Source organism: Rhea americana, unplaced genomic scaffold (genome assembly GCF_003343005.1).
Source record: "Rhea americana isolate MKP2758 unplaced genomic scaffold, rheAme1 scaffold_129, whole genome shotgun sequence".
Classification (NCBI taxonomy): Eukaryota; Metazoa; Chordata; class Aves; order Rheiformes; family Rheidae; genus Rhea; species Rhea americana.
The window spans coordinates 573,599-591,074 of NW_028185361.1; the positions used below are offsets into that span (position 1 = coordinate 573,599).

Sequence of the window (17,476 nt, forward strand, 5' to 3'; positions counted from 1 at the left end):
AAATTTAACACTACATCTACCATCATGATTTGTTGCTTACACTGCCACTTCCAGAATCATATTTAACCGCTATTCTTTGGAAAACAGTGATTCAAGAAGTAATAAGTCAATTTCCTAATAAGAAGCAAGGCATTTAGAAGTTACAAACTAGATAACAAACATGGTTTGTAATGGTGTATAAATGAATACAAGGCTAAGAATCATAAAACCATGCTGTCCTGAGGTCTTCATCAACTTGATATGTATTATGGTTTACAAGTATAATTTTCTGTTTTCCAAGTATTTTCTGACCCTGCTGTAGAGCAAATCCTACATTTCTTCCAGCATAGCAACATTAAAAAAAAGGACTTTTGCTCTTTAATTTACATAGAGTATGTATATTTATGTATCTTCATTCTTATCTGTATGATTTAGGATGCTTTTCATACGCTATGTCTAAATCAATACGCTCTTGTTAAAACCAAGGGAAACACTGAATCTTACTCTGTGCTCTCACTGGAATTTTCTGATCAATATGCTTATGTTTAGGACCTTTAGGACAAACCCTTTCCTTAAGATCAGAATTAGCATGCTATGTAATTTTTAGTATAGTTCTTAACATTAAAATAAACCAAGAAGTTTGGGACAACAGTGGCATTTCACTGATTGTATGTAATAGAATCCCAGAGATTGCAGAAACAGCCTGCTTATGTGATGCCTTTTCTTCTTTCCAAATGAAACTACAGCTAACAAAGATTATCTTGAATCTTATTTTTATGACAGTCAAGTAGATTACCAAATTTGCATATTGATGGTAATTGGGAACTTTCATTCATTTATAAAAATGCAAGATAATCTTTTGTTTTACAGTCTTCTTTCTCATAGCTGTATAAATATAATAGGATGATGCAGCAAAAAATTCAAATTGAATGAAGCTTATCTAACACTACATTTAGATTATATGCTCTCTTCCTCCTTTTATATGACATACAAAGGACAGAATACATACCTTTTCACACAGGAAGATATTTTCACCAATAATTTGATATTTAGACTATATTAAGTACCTAAGGGATGGTAGATGCTTCACATACCGAAAGWATTTTCCTATCTTATGGGATCTGTAAATTTAAGATACTGTAAAACAACAATTTCTTTCTATGGCCTGTTCCATCTCCTTTCCGTAACCCTTATTTTACTTACTGAAATTTCTCCAAGATATATACAGGGGCTCCCCGGGCTCCTGGTGGAGGTTAATATTGTCCCATAGAAGATGAATATATACTAGCTTGCTATCTTGAGCAAGAGATGTCAAAGGAAGCTAAAATCATGAGAAAAAGAAAAATGTTCAAGAAAAATCACTACATGATTGTTTATGTATTTAAAAGGCTACTCTTTTACTGGTTTTTGCAGACCAAAAAAGGCTTATTCATCTTTACTTTATTCACCCTCTCCTACAGGAAATTACACACAACAAAAGCAAGTGCCTGAAAGTAGCCAGAGTGAAGTATTTAAAGAACAGTGCAAGAAGGCTGGCAAACAGACATCCCGGTGTGCTCCCTCTTTACTGGGATAGAAGGGGAACAGAGCTTGTACTGCAATGCCTAGTGGCCATTTTTAATTTAGCTTAATGTAGACCACTCAGTTTTCTACGGTTATTTTAGAAAATACTTATATTACCCTAAACTGTTCTTTGTCCACTATCAAACAAGTTACCTTGTTGTACTACTTGCTGCAATATACCTTAATGTTTTCTGACCCAAGTAAGATTTGGTATGCCTGTGCATGTTTTATATTCCCCAAAACTAAGAAAAATCTGTATTTGCAGAAAAATACTAAAAATTTATTTCCATTATGGACTGTTGTTATGAGTGTCCTGTCTCTCAGAATTATTTTATGGATCTAAGTGCTTCTAGAATGCCTAATACAGTTAGAATTACTGGACATAGAAAAATTGCCACTAGTCTATGAATCCAAACTATCAATAATCAAATATTATGCCCCATCTCATGAGTTTACCTGCTAATGAAGTGTATTTTTCCATTATACTTTAGATTTCATAGGTCTTCAGTTACATTTCTAGGAAAACTATTCTAGATAGGCTTTTAGGCGGGGTTTTTGGAAAATGAGGAAGAAAACTTAAGAACTGAAGTATATACGTAAGTAGACAGAAAATCATGTGTGTTGTGTAAAAATACCCATTAAAGACTGTACACATACACAAGTCACAAGTATCTGAAAAATCATCTGCTCTTTACAATGGGAAAAAGAAAATACTCTAGCGTTCCATGTTCTTTTGCTGTGTTTTTAAAATAATGAAATTTTGGAAGGTGATGGAGTAACTAATCCTGGATACCGTTTCCAGGCCCATGACAGACAGTAAGGTGATCGTGAGTAGTTAGCATGGATTCACAAAGGAGAAATCATGTGTCACCGATCCAATAGCCTTCTACGATGGAACGACTGGCTGGGAAGATGTGGGGAAAGCAGTGGATGTTGTCTGTGTTGACTTGAGTAAGGCTTTTGACACTGTATCCCATGACTTTCTCATACACAGGTGGATGAAGTACAGGGTAGGTAAGTGGACAGTGAGTAAACTGAAAACTGGCTGAACTGCCAGGCTCAGAAGGTTGTGGGCATGAAGTAGAAGACAGAAACTAGTGGTGTATCTCTGGGGTTAATACTGGGTCCAATACAGTGTAATATCTTCATTAATGACCTGTGTGATGGGGCAGAGTGTATCCTCAGCAAGTTTGCTGATGATACAAAACTGGAAGGAGCGGTTGATACACCAGAAGGCTGTGCTGCCATTGAGAGGGACCTTGACAATATGGAGAAATGGGCAGGCAGAAGCCTCATGAAGGTCAAAGGGAAGTGCAGAATCCTGCACCTCAGAAGATGTAACCCCATGTAGCAGGACAGGCTGGGGGCTGATCAGCTGCAAAGCAGCTCTGCAGAGAAGGCCCTGTGGTTCTGGCAGACAAGCTGACAATGAGCTAGCAATGTGTCCTTGCAGCAAAGCCAATGATATCCTGGGCTGCATTAGAGAGAATGCTGCCACTATGTCAAGGGAGGTGATTCTTTCCTTCTAGTCAGCCCTGGTGAGGTGACATCTCACGCGCTGGGTCCAGTTCTGGCTCCCCAATACAAGAGAGTTATGACACAAGTCCAGCAAAAGGCTAAGATTGTTAAGGGACTGGAGCATCTGTGATATGAGGAAAGGCAGAGAGAACTGGGACTTTTTAACTTGGAGAAGAAAAGGCTCACTTTACCAGCAAGTTTAAATATCTGATGGGRGAATGAGGGGAACAGAAAGACAACTGAGCTAGACTCTTGGACAGTGGTGCCTAGTGACAGGACAAGATACAGTAAGTACAAATTGAAACACGGTAAGTTCCATCTGAATATAACAAAACAAAACATGCTCCAGTTTAATATTAAGATATTTGCAATTCCGTTATGGGGATGGCACTTACCTGCACACCATCATTACAGTGTTCAGATGTTAGAATGAGCCCAGGTAAGTTACTAGGTAGATCCAACCGTTGGAAATACCACACTAAGTTCCAGAAAATTATGGGATGTTGATTAATGAATTTGGATGTATGAATTACTTGCTCTCCCTCATTTTCCAGCAATGATTCAAGCTCTTTACGCAGTACCAAAGGGCTCAAGTATGGTACAGAAACAGGAAGAGGGTTAGGCCTTTCTCTTAAAGGATCCTAGAAAGACCAAGAAAAATTGTTATTTTATTAAGTCAAACATTTTCTTCCAGAAATACTCTTCTGAGTTATTTCCCTTGAAAATCCCTGATTCCACAGTAGTTATTAATATTTGGAGGGAGTTCCACTCTGGAATGAGTGAACGTAGAACAGCTTTAATAGTACCAGCAATTTTGACTGTAGAGATGCTTCTTAACCTTACAGAACAATCACTTGAAGTCTCCTTTTCCATTATGTAAAAAAGGATAATTACTAATCTGTTTTATCTTCTGTTTTGAGTTTAGCATTTTGAGTCTAATCAGGCTATCTAATACAGTGGTATTAGAGATGGCAAAAATATGACAGTAGTTGCATCATCTATAGCACTAAACTGTGAGTTCATATACTGAGTGAAGACAGTTTTTCACCAATAAATAGCCAGTGAAGGGAGGAGAAATTCCTTGTTTCACATGTAAGGATAACGTAACAGATTCAATATTCCCTCTTACATTCTCCTGTCCACCCTAACAGATGAGCCTACTGGAGCATTAGGAAAAGGTGTGAGTAAATGCCTGAAAACAAATGGCTTTTCACTCTTTTAACAGAATGCTCTCTGCAGTAGTGTTCAATCTATTGTAGAACTTGGGTTATTTTTAAGAAAATTTACAGTTTCAGAAATATAAAGAGAAGCTTTGTACCTCTGAGGAAAGTATTTCAAATCAAGTGGTACTGTTTGTATAGTATACTGAAGAAGCAATTCCTGAGAGACTTTCAGATGAACTGAACACAGAAGACACCAAGATTTATCTGTGATACATACATGGTAATACACTGAATCATGCTCACATCCAAACTATCCAACAATGCCACTAGTAGGATTATTATTCACTTCAAGTTCATTGTATTAAATATTTTGTTATCAACTGATGAGCAATTTCTAAACTTACCACAACTTCTTGCAAACTATTTGGAAGACTAACTGTTGAAACACCATGAGATGGTCTCTGGGAGAGATCAATGTTTTGCAGTGGACCTCCAACACTGTGGCTCCTCGTCAAAGATGCTCCTTTTTTTGATGGATTATTGGTAGATGACTTTATAGTTCTGGGGCCTATGCTCTGTTCTTCTGCAATGTCACTGTTCGGATTTTAGAACAGAATATGCTACTGTGAACTAACTCAGCAGTCTTATGGCAACAGAAAGGAAGCAGAGAAAGGATGCCAAGTAAGTATCCCCCAGCCAACTTCCTCTATTTGTCTGCTTAGCTCTGCAGCTTGGGGAAAAACACCCCCCGCAAAAAAGAAAGTCCCCTCCTCCCCCTGTACATACACATACTTCTCAGAACAACATGACCCTCCTTCAAAAAAGCAACTGAGTATAATCAGAGGGATAAACCTGGAAGTGCTGCAGTTCTGCAGTAGCTACCATTGTTCCAATACAGCTTTACCTTGCTTAGAAATAGCAATGCATAGTTTTGCCAATATACAAAGATTATATTGTTCAGACAATGCTCATTTTTACCTCCTCTTCGTTTTATGTTTACTTTCCCTGAAAGTCATAAGCTCACGAAAAATGTTTATAGAAAACAACTGATAATTGCAAGCCCATATAACTAAAAAAATTTTAAAGCATCAAACTCCTCCAAATAGATAATTTAAGCAAAATCCTGTATCTGGCTTCTCAAATTTAACTAACAGTTCAACTGCCTGCAAATTTTAGAATATTAACTTCATGTCCCTCATAATTGATTAAAAAAAAAAAAAAAAAAAAAAAAAAACCTATTTTGCAGTCTCCTCACTCCTGCCACCTGGGGGGTGGGGGGAAGTCTCCCCCCAAATAAACTGCAAACAGATTAATTTAGCAGTGACTTTCATTCCTGAGTTTGTCTGGCTTTTGTTAAAAATATATGGCAGTTATAAGAGATTAACATACAGCAGTTTCAACTTTCCATTTCAGAATATTAAGACCAACTATCACTACATTTACTGAAGCTTTAATAGTCCGACACAGACATTAGCCAGAGATGTTTGAGATTTCCAAGTCAAAAAGTTATGAAAATACAAAGCTGACAGAACATCAACAAATCCCACAGAAAAATTCAGAGTTCACAGTAGCACTGTTTCAGTTCTCTCCTCTTCCAACATGACATCTTCCCTCTAAAGTTTATTTTCTCAAACTGTTTCAAATCCTTTATCGTTTTTCTCTGTTTCAGTGTTACAGCAGTATTATTTGTCATTGAATACATGAACAAAGGAAGTTCTGGGCACTCCAAAGGCTTTCTCTCAAAGAGAGTCCCAGCAGAAGGACTTATTTTTTCCCCACAATCCTTTGTCCTGCTGCATTAAATTCTAAACACAAGGAAAGAAGAAATACTTTCTGTGTGTCTTTAAAAGCTGCAGAGGTTTTAACAACAGTCAGTAGAACCTTTTACCTATTACTTCGCACACTTAGAACATGTGAAAAGAACATGAGAACACCAATTACAGTAATTACAATTATATTTCCGCACTATTTGGCACACAAGCCAATCTTCATTCTGGAAGAGGAGAAAAACTACTGATTTTCTGCTAAGTGCTGATTCCAATTCTACTCACCTCTGTTCAGCTGTAGAGCTAGTTTCTTCCACTATGGTATGGCTAGACTGTGGGTGATCAGAAAAACTGATCAGATCAGCAACAGCTGGACTGGACAAGAGTTTCTGCTCCACAGGATCCGTGGTTAATGGAATGTTACCACTCTGTAAACTATCTCCAGAGGTACTTTGCTTCAGAAAAAAGCTAAGTTACAGCACAAACAGAAGGGAGCAAAAATAGGAAGGTTAAGATGTAAGGATAGTATCATTTTAAAAGTTAGAATTTGCTTTCAGGAAAGAACAAAAATAAGAACACTTAAAAGTTTTTTTTTAAAAAATCAAGCATATTGGACAAGAAGACACAATTTCATTCTATCTGCTTCACTGAAACTTACGTAGAAAAGTAAATCAACACATGCATAGATCTGGTCTGCAACGTATGAAAGCTTATTCTGGTGGTGGCAAAATTACAAGTGAATTTGCTGTTTATAACTAGTTCCCATCAATCACTGATAGCTTGCACATCACTGAAAGTGGTTACTATTTTAACAAACCCGAGACCTGAGAGATCATATACCAGCATAGACACAGTGTAACAGGAATATACTTTGCTTTCTAGAGATATTGCAAGTACACACAATATAGACATTCTGCTTCAGCATTAAAGATAACTAACAAGCTGTAGTTCACAGCAGTAACAATTACAGTGAGGACCCATTTTAAGTTAACCTGAGAAAGGTTTCAGTTCCAGTCTCCACAATGCAATTTAGAAGAGGTAAAAATAGTTAAGTTGAGAAGCTGTAAGTAAATTGRAGAACTACCAGAGAAATAATAAGCTGGAGCATCTGTAACTGAAAACCTTCTCTAGGATATGTTATAGAGAAGTTTTAGTAAATTTGATATTGGAAGACTTCTTTGCCTTCAGTTTTAGCATTGCTTCACAATTTTTTTGCTTCACAAAAAAGTGGTAAAACACCAAAAAGCAACAAATCAAAATTCTTTGCTTCTTCCTCTATTTTTACTACAAGTTTCAATGGTTTATAAAATGTGTAATTACTGCATGCAGTACTGAAATGCAATCACAGCTGCCCAGTAAGCAATGGCATACTCTAGCACATCTAGCTAAAACTACCAGGAGATATAACTAAGATACTTTTCTGAATAAATGTTACCGTGTACAAAGTACAAAGGCAGAAACAAAGCATCTGTAAAACTAACCTTGCAGAGCCCCGCAAGTCTTTAAATTCAACTTGAAGTAAAGGTAGAAAAGTACTTTTACAGAAAGGACAGGTGGTGTTCAAGTTTGAATCATCTGCTGTCCATCCAGCCATAATTTCCTCATCATAAACCAAAGCACTGCAAGCTCTGCACTGAGAGCAGCTTGACATCAACACCTAAAACATCAAAGAATCAATATTATCAGTTTTATTTTAGAATTGTTTTATAACTGGCTTTATAGGATTAGTATCTACAGGGCTTTATTAGGTTAAGTTAGAGAATGCTTAGGGTCTGGAAATATGAGATTTATTAGTACTTTCTCACTGCACTCAGATTTTTCTGTATAACTTTTACCCCTGAAGTAAATTTTTGATAGGTAGTTTGAGACCTGGAAAAAGCATTACCCCTAAATTTAGCACTGGCAATTTTTCACCACTGTAAAGCCTTCAACATATACAAAATCCAAAGTACATTCGCTTAAAAAAAATTACAACAAAAAACAAAAGTTGATTCTTACCTCTTAAAAGTCTCATCACTAGACTAGACCAAGAACCAGAGAAAATACCATCAAAAATAATTCTGCACTAGTTAAAAAAAATATGCTTTATAATCCTTACTTTTATACCTCCTATTACTTCATTGTTTCATCCTCATAGGAAACAAACAAACTCACCCTCACCCCCCACAAAATCAACATTATTTTATTTACTGTGCTGTGTCCCTTACATAACATGGTCCAGAAGTTTGACAGGCATAGATCTTAAAAAAAACAAACAAAAAAGAAAACTATACAAGCAAAAAAAAAAAAAAAAAAAAAAATCCATTGCTTATATCTCTTAAGTCTGAAAGCATCTACAAGCAAAAACTGAACAGAGAGGCGCATCCTAAGCCAGTTACCCAGTAACAATCCATCATATATATATATACACACACACATACTTTTTTATATATATTTATATATATATATTTTTTTATATATATACATATATAAAAGCTTCAAATAAGAAATCATGTTGCTTCCTTCTTAAGTTCTGCAGTACTCCCAATTTTGCCCCTTCCCTTAATTATTTCTTTTCTTTCTCTATATAACAGAGATATACTAAAGCACTTAAAACACTTTTCAAATGTTACTGCCACACCATGAACTAAAAGTGTCAAAAATCTGAGGAAAAAATATGGAATATTTTGAATTATGAAAGCTCCAATCACAACCCAGCTGAACAGGCAATTAGTGCATTTGGCCTTATTATATAATTACGTCTTCCATCTACAAATTTATTAATCTTACCTCCATCGCATAGTTCTGGAAAATACTAGATAAACTAGTATTATGGGAAGAGCTGTGCTCTGACTTCTCAGAATCCAGAACCTTTGTACTTCTTGGAAACAAAACTTCACCTGTACAGAAACAGCAGTTAGGCTCTTTATTCAAGTAAAGAGTAGTTTATTATTCCTGTAAAACAGAATTTTGTTTGAGCAAGAAAGTGGAAACAGAAGCTCTCCAAAGATTGTGTAACTAACTTTATTGATATTACAATATATAAAATATACTTTCTGTGATTAACGTTTCAAAGTTATTTTTGTCTAACACAAGACCTAACAAATTGGCAAAAGGAAAAATAGCATCAATAACTGAATTCTGAAAACACAAAGAAATAATAAAGAAAGGCAAAGAGCAATAAAATTGTTCAATACACATACTCCAGTACAATTGTTCAAGATTTCCTCAATGGTTCATCTATATACAAATAACAAATAAAMAGATACTATAAATTCAATGCATCGTGTTAGCCATGCCACTATCGTGCCTAAGTGCCCCTGGCTAATGTTGCAATAAAACAGCTTGTCTTTAGGTAAGACTAGGTTACAGAGGTATGAGCTTTGACCAGAAGACTGAAAGAAGTTGGAATATATCTAAAGCAAAAGGCTAGAATCAGTTTTAGAAAAGAAAACTGTCAGTACTTTTGAAAATCTCAGTCAAGCTTTCCCATTCAAAGGCACTACCAGAGTCTCCTCTTCATGAAGAAGGCACCTTTGTTTCTTCAGCTAAAACTTATGCCTACAAACAAGTCTTATATATCCCATTGTTCACAGTTGTCGCCATGGCTGTCACTTATACTTAGTTCTTACAACCCTCCTAACTGACTGGAACTAGGAGATACATCTTCAGACTTAACATTTTTGACACATTATGCCAGATACTGCTAGCTCATGTTTGGTCCTCAGGATAGGTCTTTCTCTCTTGATGCAGATGGATTTATGATATTTCTATTATTAAAGCATTAAAAAGGGAGCTAAATCAAACCCAAAACTGGTTCAAYAACATATCTTTTTGTCAAAATAAAAATCAAGTCTTACTTGTTTTTATTAAATTTTGTAAAACTTCTTGAACACTGATCTTATTTTCTGTATTAACATCAAGAAGTCTCAGGAAAGTACAATTTTACTTAACTAAGCAGGTTTTTCATAGCTAGAAAAATCAGGAATCTCTTGATTGCACAAACAGGAGGAGTATTTTTACACTTAAATCCCCGTATTTTGTATCAATTTTAAAACATTCAACACATTCAACGAAGAGGGATGCATTAGCTATTTGGTACTGCCAAGAGAATTTACAAACAGGAGTACCTAATCATTTGATCTTATCTTAGCACTTTGAAATAATTTCAAATTACTGTAGCTTCTACATTGTTCTGAATGATTTCACTATAATAGTTACCTTATAAACAAATCATGAAGGAAAACCTCACCTGCTGTATAATGCTGTCTTCCTACATCTCCACTGCTGCCGCTACTACCGAGACTAGTTGTGCTTTGCGCAAGCTCACTTGCTATTAGCCCTGGAACTCCTGTTCTTGATGACAGACTCTCTTCTAAAATATTATCTTCAAAACCAATAGGAAAGGTAAAGTCTGGTCGATTGTTCTCTTCCTTTAACACACCAACAAAAACAACAAAAAAACACAGTGTTTTCAGTGCTTCAAGATCCATTGTTTTGCTTCCACTTCATCATAATACATAATTCAGGTAGCAGATTAGTTTATATGTAACAAATTCTGTACATTAAGGATGTGTCTTAAACCTATGCAAACTAAGAGAAGAGTAGTGAGAATATGATCAAACTGAATGACAACCGAAGTGTCAGGGAGAGTAACTTCTTTATTACAAAGGAGAACAGGACAAATGGCACAGACCTTGGGATTTGGAAGGCTAGCATTAAACAGGAGAAAAGAACAGCAGAAATTATCAGAAAAATATCCTAATTCAGTTTTGAAGAGATAAGATTGAGATAGCAATGACATGTACCAGAAAAAATGATACAACAACAACACAGTAACTTCTTATTATCATAGGCAAAAAATGTTCAAATTTTTTTGAAAAACATCTATCGTTTTTAGTAGAAAGAACCCTACTGGTAATATCAGTTAAATCTGTTCCAAGTAAGCCAGACAACCATCTCTCCCCGCTTCTATGGAAGTGAGGCAAAGAAGGCAGAATTTAAGAAAGGAATCAAGAAGCTATCTTGTAAACAGCCTGAAGCTGGGAGACAAGTGATTCTCAAAGAATCTCCCGTGAAGGGAGAAAGCAGAGGTCTTCCTAAGAGGAAAAAAAAGTACGTTTGGAGACACAATAACAAGATGTATATGGAGAGGAAGAAGTTATAAAATTAATCCCTCCATCTCCTTTTTGATTCATACCCTTATACTCTGAAATGTTTTACTAAAAAAAAAAAAAAAAAAAAAAAAAAAAAAAAAAAAAAAAAAAAAAAAAAAAAAAAAAAACACCACTGTGTTGATCGAGTGTGCTCACAAAGGAAACCTAACAGCCTACTACAGCTTAGGCTATCCTTCAGTGCTTCCAACTTTAATCCTCACCAGTCTGACTTCTTAGGTTTCTGGAATTCAATTCGTCTTTGCTACCTTCTCCTTTGCTTGTTATTTAAATAAGCGGGAAGAATTATATAACTTAAGGTGATCTAATTTTGTCCTTACTAGAGCTTTTCATTGTAGTTTCTTGAGAGAAAAATTTTTTTTAATACCAAAAAGCCCACGTTCCAAAACTGTTTCCAGACCATTTAAATTACCTTCTTCATTTCAAATGGCATTACAAAGTCACTTCCCAGACAAAACTCCACCACAGAAAAAATAGTTTTGCTTAGCTAATAAAAGTGTACTTAATAAGAATTTTATGGTTTAGTCTTCCGGATAGAGAAGCTATTGCTCCCCCTCTTTTCACTTTGCCTCCCCAAGTTCTTCATACTGAAATATACTTGCCTCATCATCTGAGTAACTATATGCCGAGGTTACAGCTCCCCACATTTTACTGGCCACATTGGCAGCCTGTTTCATGCCTGACTTCAGAACATCCATTTTTGGTCCAGACAGTATATTGTCTAACTTCAGATTTGACAGAGTTGTTACAACAGATCCTAATGAGCCATGTGGGGAAGAACGACCCAGTCCTGTTAGGGACGAAGACCGCTCCTTTTGAACTCGTGGATGAGTCTGTTGTTTTGGTCGTCCAGTGAACGTTTTGGATCTGGAGACAGAAGGACTCTTTCGATTTTCGTAAGACCCAGGAGGTGGTGGGACAGGATCCAAAGGCAGGCTTGACCTCCTTTCTTGGGAGTGAGCAAGTGTACTAGAGGCTTCTGCTTCCCTGACTGGCTTGTGCAGTTCCATGCTGGGAAACTTGCTACCCAAGGGATTCTTCATATTCATATAGTTCTCTATTTCATCTGCCAAATTGCGTGCTGCAACTGGTGACACTAGTTTTTCCTCAGGTTCCAAATGTCTTGGTTGCAGGCTGTCAGTAGCCAGCAAAGATAAAGGGTCCAAGCCCACTTCAACATCTTCTCTTTCAACAGGCTTAACCACTCCATAAAAGCTATTCCTTTTAGTTGTTGCATCTTCAGATTCTGTTTTCTGGTTTTTGGACTCACTTAACTGCTTGAAATCTATGACTTCCTCTGTGGCTACATTCTCATTGCCTCCATTCTCCAGATGCTCTTGCCCCTCCCCAGCTTCTTCCAGCACTGGTGAAGACCTATGCTCCAATTCCCAGTCACCCTCATTCATACGAATGTAAGTGTCACTTGCACCAGAAACTTGCTGGTCACCAATACTGTCAAAGCTGTGGGATTTATTAGTATGACAGGGTGAAGTTTTAGCCCCAGATAAAGCTGCTGTTAGGATCTTGGCATCTGCTCCCATCATTATTGCTATTTCTCTAGAGTGCAAGTCCAAACTGCCTTTTTTCAGCAGCATTCCTGCTCTGCTTTCACTGCTGAAACTGCAACTTCTCTCTGAAAAGAACTTCTGCCTCTTCTGTCCTTTTTCACTTGATTTCTCAGTAGAAATGTCAAAGACATCTTCAGTTGAATTCTGAGCTACGAACAGGGGGCTAGATCCCGTTCCTGAAAGAAAAAAGCTATTAATACGGTTCCCATAGTCACCAAGAATTGGCAATTTATTTCCTGAAATCATGTGGTGGTCTCACCAGTAAGAAAACTGTGAATGCTACTAAATTTTCAGTCTCAAGTTATCTATTAACAAGTTACACTATTATTAGCAGTTTTTTTTACTGGCCGCAAGAGCATCTTGCGGATCAAAACTCATGTGTTCTGTAAGGTCAAAGCCTCATCTGGTTCATTCTGTATACAGATTCTACCTTTATCCTCTGTACAAATCCCCAAGTGCGAGCACATACTACATCTATGAACTAAAGGAACATAAAAATACAGGTTAAAATGCACTCTATCTTTGTATTTGAGTTTTTGTTGTTGGTGATGGTTATTTTCTTTTTTGGTACAGAACTGTATTCAAACAGATCTACACATCAAATTCCATACTTCATTCCAGTTCTGAAGATGACTACTGTGTCCGTACAACACAGAAGCATGATTTTATTTATGGCATCATCATATGCAGAAAATAACTAAAAACGTTAGCATCTCTAAAACACTAAGTATTCTCATTCCCTCAGGGTAATTTACGCCCAAAAAATTGTTAACCAGGCAGAAACTTTGACTTCTGATTACTTCTAACAAGAATGGTAGTTCTACTATACAAAGATCCTAAGAAAGGACCTCATGTACTATAATCCTAAGGTTGTTTCAGTCTCATGATGATGCTGGTTTTTGTTTAGTTGCCAGCCTGCCCAATTCTTGTCCAAGATTCAATCCTTTGCTATCAGCTACACATTGACTTACGACTTACATGTCCAGCTGCTGAGCTACTCAACCCACAAAAATACTGAGATACGGCCTTAGTCAAAAACAAATATAATGGGGTAGGAGAAGCCCCAAGATTTGGCTGTTACATACCCACAAATGCTCCTCCTCATAAATCTCAAGATAAGTAAATATATTTTGTATATTACAAAGAAGGTATGCATTGTCCTCAGATTAAATATAGGGAAAAGTAAGCCATGGATAAACGAAATTACTTTGTCAAGGTCAGGGATGCTCAGGTGACAAAGAGTAGAGTCTCTGATTCTCCTCGCTTTCTAGTACATTACTGAAACAGTGCACGTGGAACTGGGGAAATACTGATATCAGTCTAGTCAACAGTGATCTCCCATCACAGAATATATCACAGAATGGTTAAGGTTRGAATGGACCTCTGGAAATCATCTAGTCCAACCTCCCTGCTCAAGCAGGTCACCTAGAGCATGTTAGACAGAATTGCATCCAGGCGGGTTTTGAATATCTCCAGAGAAGGAGACTCCACAACCTCTCTGGGCAACCTGTGCGAGCGCTCCGTCACTCTCACAGCAAAGAAATTCCTCCTCATATTCAGATGGAATTTCTTGTGTTTCATATAGACTCCTTTTAAGCGATCTGCAAAGGATAACTATTGAAACAAAAGGCAGGGCCAAACATTCGCACCTCTCATGCAAATTTCATTTCTTGAAATGACATCAAAAAGGTGCAAAACAATGTATTATAACAAGTTGAGGACATCAACTTTGTTTTATCCAGTGACTCACCATCACCGTTTTTCCTTCTGCTGCTATCAAAAATGCCAGATGGAACTTTCACAATACTGTTACCCCAAGCAGGTGGGTCCATTAGACTGTGAGTTTCTATATTCAGCTGTTGCTTTTCACCAGGCTCTCCTGTACCACAAATCTCTGTAAGAAAGAGAATGTGATCTTTAGTTCACTCACTCGCATAGATGATTTCGTATGCTCTGTTATAGAAAACTCATACTCTCTGTTCCCTCATGCAATTACTCCTTAAAGGATCAGTCATACCAGGTACTGCGTATTTCCCAGAAGATGGTGATACCCAGTATCACGCAGAGACTGCTTAGCTGTTTACAAGATTAGAGCCTATGCTGATTATTTCCCTTGGTATTTTTGCACTTAATTAAAGGAGAGGAGGAACAGCACAACTCTTTTTCACGTAGGGTTACTTGAACAATGACAGCATTAGAAACCCTAACTGACATTAAGGTTTTAGTAACACAGATCATATGACACAAATTCAGTACCAGGGAACTTAAAATATAGAACAACAAAGGACACAACCTGGATAGAAGAAAGAGGATGGGAAATGACTATATGCTACAGCAAGGCCAAGTTTATAGCATGAAATAATGTCTTTTACTAGGTCAGCTGGTATAGCTGGAAAAAAAAAGGCCAAGTTTTCAAACACATAAATGAAAAGAAAGAAATACAAAGGATGGCATGTGCCTCCAAACCCGTCCAATCTTTCCATCTATAGTAGATTAATTTAAAAACATTTTGTCTACTCATATTCTACTGCCTCTCAATAGTGCACTGCAAATTTTGATCAGATAATGTAAGGTTGTATTTTGACTCTGGCAACACTATGAATTCAATACCTTAAGTATTTTTAGTACTTGGATGAAGTATAATTACAAAAATTGTTTTAATTGGTGTAAATATGTATGCTTTACCTCCCATTATATCTTCAACTTTAGAAAAAGTATCTTTCTCTACTTGTGTTTCAGTAACGTGAAGACCATTTCCATCATCCCTTATGAGTTCATCTTTGGATCCATAACCCTGGTCTGACTGACCACCTGTAAGAAGCAGTACAAACAAGTTGTTTTTCCCTCCTAAACTTGTTTTTCAATTAAAAAAAAATCAAAGAAACAAAATTAATTTGTGTCACATTTGGTTTTGCCTTAAAAATTCAGAGTAAGATCACCAAAATGGCTAGTATGTGCACAGATCTACTTGGTGATAGCAGAGAAAATCAGAAAAGTCAGTTTGGATATTATAGGCTAATTATTACATCAAACACAAGTTGTTCCACCAGGAGTACTATGATCGCTAACTAACTTTAATGTATTTTATGAAATGCCACAGAAATATTTCTTTTCATTCCTTTCTCCTCTCATTAGAGAGAAATGCTTCATTTTTGGGCAAGTTAGTCTCGTGTATACAGAAGAAATTCATGTCCTCACACTAATTAAGTCAACTTCTAACAGTGATTACATTTCTAAAACATCTTCTATAAACTACACTGTATATTTGTGTTATAGTGTAGCCATACAATGTAATATACAAATATTTTAAAACTAAATAGTTAAAAGTCTATTACTTCATGATATCACCTATGCTATAACACATTCTTGAAAATGCAGTTTATGGTGGGCCAAAAATCTGTCACAGGAAACAAATGAAAAAGGCCCTCTTTGTTTGGCTAGTTTTCGTTTCAAGTGTTTCTGCTTATGTGAAAATAAACAAATAGTATATGGGACACATTCCATAGCACATTAAACAGGGTTCTTTGGTATGCCTCTGAGCACCTACTAGGATATATGACAGCATTAAAAAAAGAGTATTATTGAATAGGACATTGAAATGTATTAGAAGGCTCCAAAAACCTCCAACAGAACTTCAAGATACAAAAACCACAGATACACAGGTGTAAACTTATCTACAGCATGTATTACAGAAGTAATTTTAACTCCCAAGTGTAAACCGGTARAAAATTAAACTTAAAAGTTTGAGCAGCCAGCAATTAACACATTTGGATACTAAGTAAGAAAACCTTTTATATATATAAAAAAGTAAATTCCGACATGATGATTCTTATTTTCTCTCTGTCATCATTTCAGCAATGTTAATCTTTCTCTTTTGCACAGAGCAAAAAATATCCTACAAATCGGCAAATTACCTGCAGAAGTAACATTCAAGGGTAGAATTAATGCACACGTGCATCCAAGGCTTCACACCATACAAGTCTGCACCCCACACCATGATAGCCAAGGACAAATGCAGCACCCAAGAGACAGCAAAGAGCAAAAAGCAGAGCAACAAAGAGCAGAGAGAAGGAAAGTTCAGTAATATAGACAGGCATATTGAATGAAGCACAGGAATCAGACTCAAAATTTTTCTTTAAAGAAGGGCTCAGGATATCAAAAACATGAATAATGTGCAAGAGTCATTTGTAGAATAAGTTTTGAGGTACACATACATAGGAGATTTAGTTGAGACTGTGCATAGGTAGGATGTAATAAGTATTAAAATACAATATGAAGAAACACAAATTTGGTCTTGTATGAAATGATTAACTTTCTGTGCACTCTTTTTACTCCAGTTTATCTAGAAGAGTATGTGTCATGTTAAGGGAGAGCTTTTCTCCAGATTATCAACTGTCCTTTCATTCCCAGGGTCTCACAAAGGTTTAGATTATTTACATTTATTCTCAGATTTGGCAATTACTGGTAAGAAGCCTGAATACGGATTTAAAAAGCATAGACCATCATAACAAATAAAATACACTAGCCTTTTGTGATTATCATCAAGGAATAACATCTGAAAGCATTAGTCTCTAATCACCTAAGCAACTTTTACTTGCTTCCTTATTAAGGCAGATGCAAGTTTCACTCAAGCAAACTATCATTTCTATGAATATATGATAACATATAAATTGAAAAGACTCAGTTGTCCAAGGCTTTGTACCTTTCCTGAAAGTCCAGCACAAAATGCAAGGCTCATGAAATCACTTTATCAGCAATACATTTAG

General features: G+C 36.4%; 1 protein-coding gene across 5 annotated transcripts in view; it reads right to left on the reverse strand.

Annotated features, from left to right (window-relative positions):
* The window catches only part of DENND4C (DENN domain containing 4C), a 71,613-nt gene that overhangs the window by 7,516 nt on the left and 46,621 nt on the right, over window positions 1–17,476 (reverse strand). For 3 of the 5 annotated variants that reach the window (XM_085326217.1, XM_085326218.1, XM_085326220.1), the window contains exons 21-30: window positions 15,396–15,521; window positions 14,461–14,604; window positions 11,745–12,886; window positions 10,221–10,401; window positions 8,759–8,868; window positions 7,471–7,646; window positions 6,275–6,457; window positions 4,628–4,817; window positions 3,456–3,701; window positions 1,183–1,300 (exon numbers count right to left, since the gene is read on the reverse strand). In XM_085326217.1, coding sequence (XP_085182343.1) covers window positions 1,183–1,300; window positions 3,456–3,701; window positions 4,628–4,817; window positions 6,275–6,457; window positions 7,471–7,646; window positions 8,759–8,868; window positions 10,221–10,401; window positions 11,745–12,886; window positions 14,461–14,604; window positions 15,396–15,521 — 2,616 coding nt within the window. Of the gene's footprint in view, window positions 1–1,182; window positions 1,301–3,455; window positions 3,702–4,627; window positions 4,818–6,274; window positions 6,458–7,470; window positions 7,647–8,758; window positions 8,869–10,220; window positions 10,402–11,740; window positions 12,887–14,460; window positions 14,605–15,395; window positions 15,522–17,476 lie in introns of all 5 variants that reach the window. The other 2 variants (XM_085326219.1, XM_085326222.1) reach the window with 2 other exon arrangements.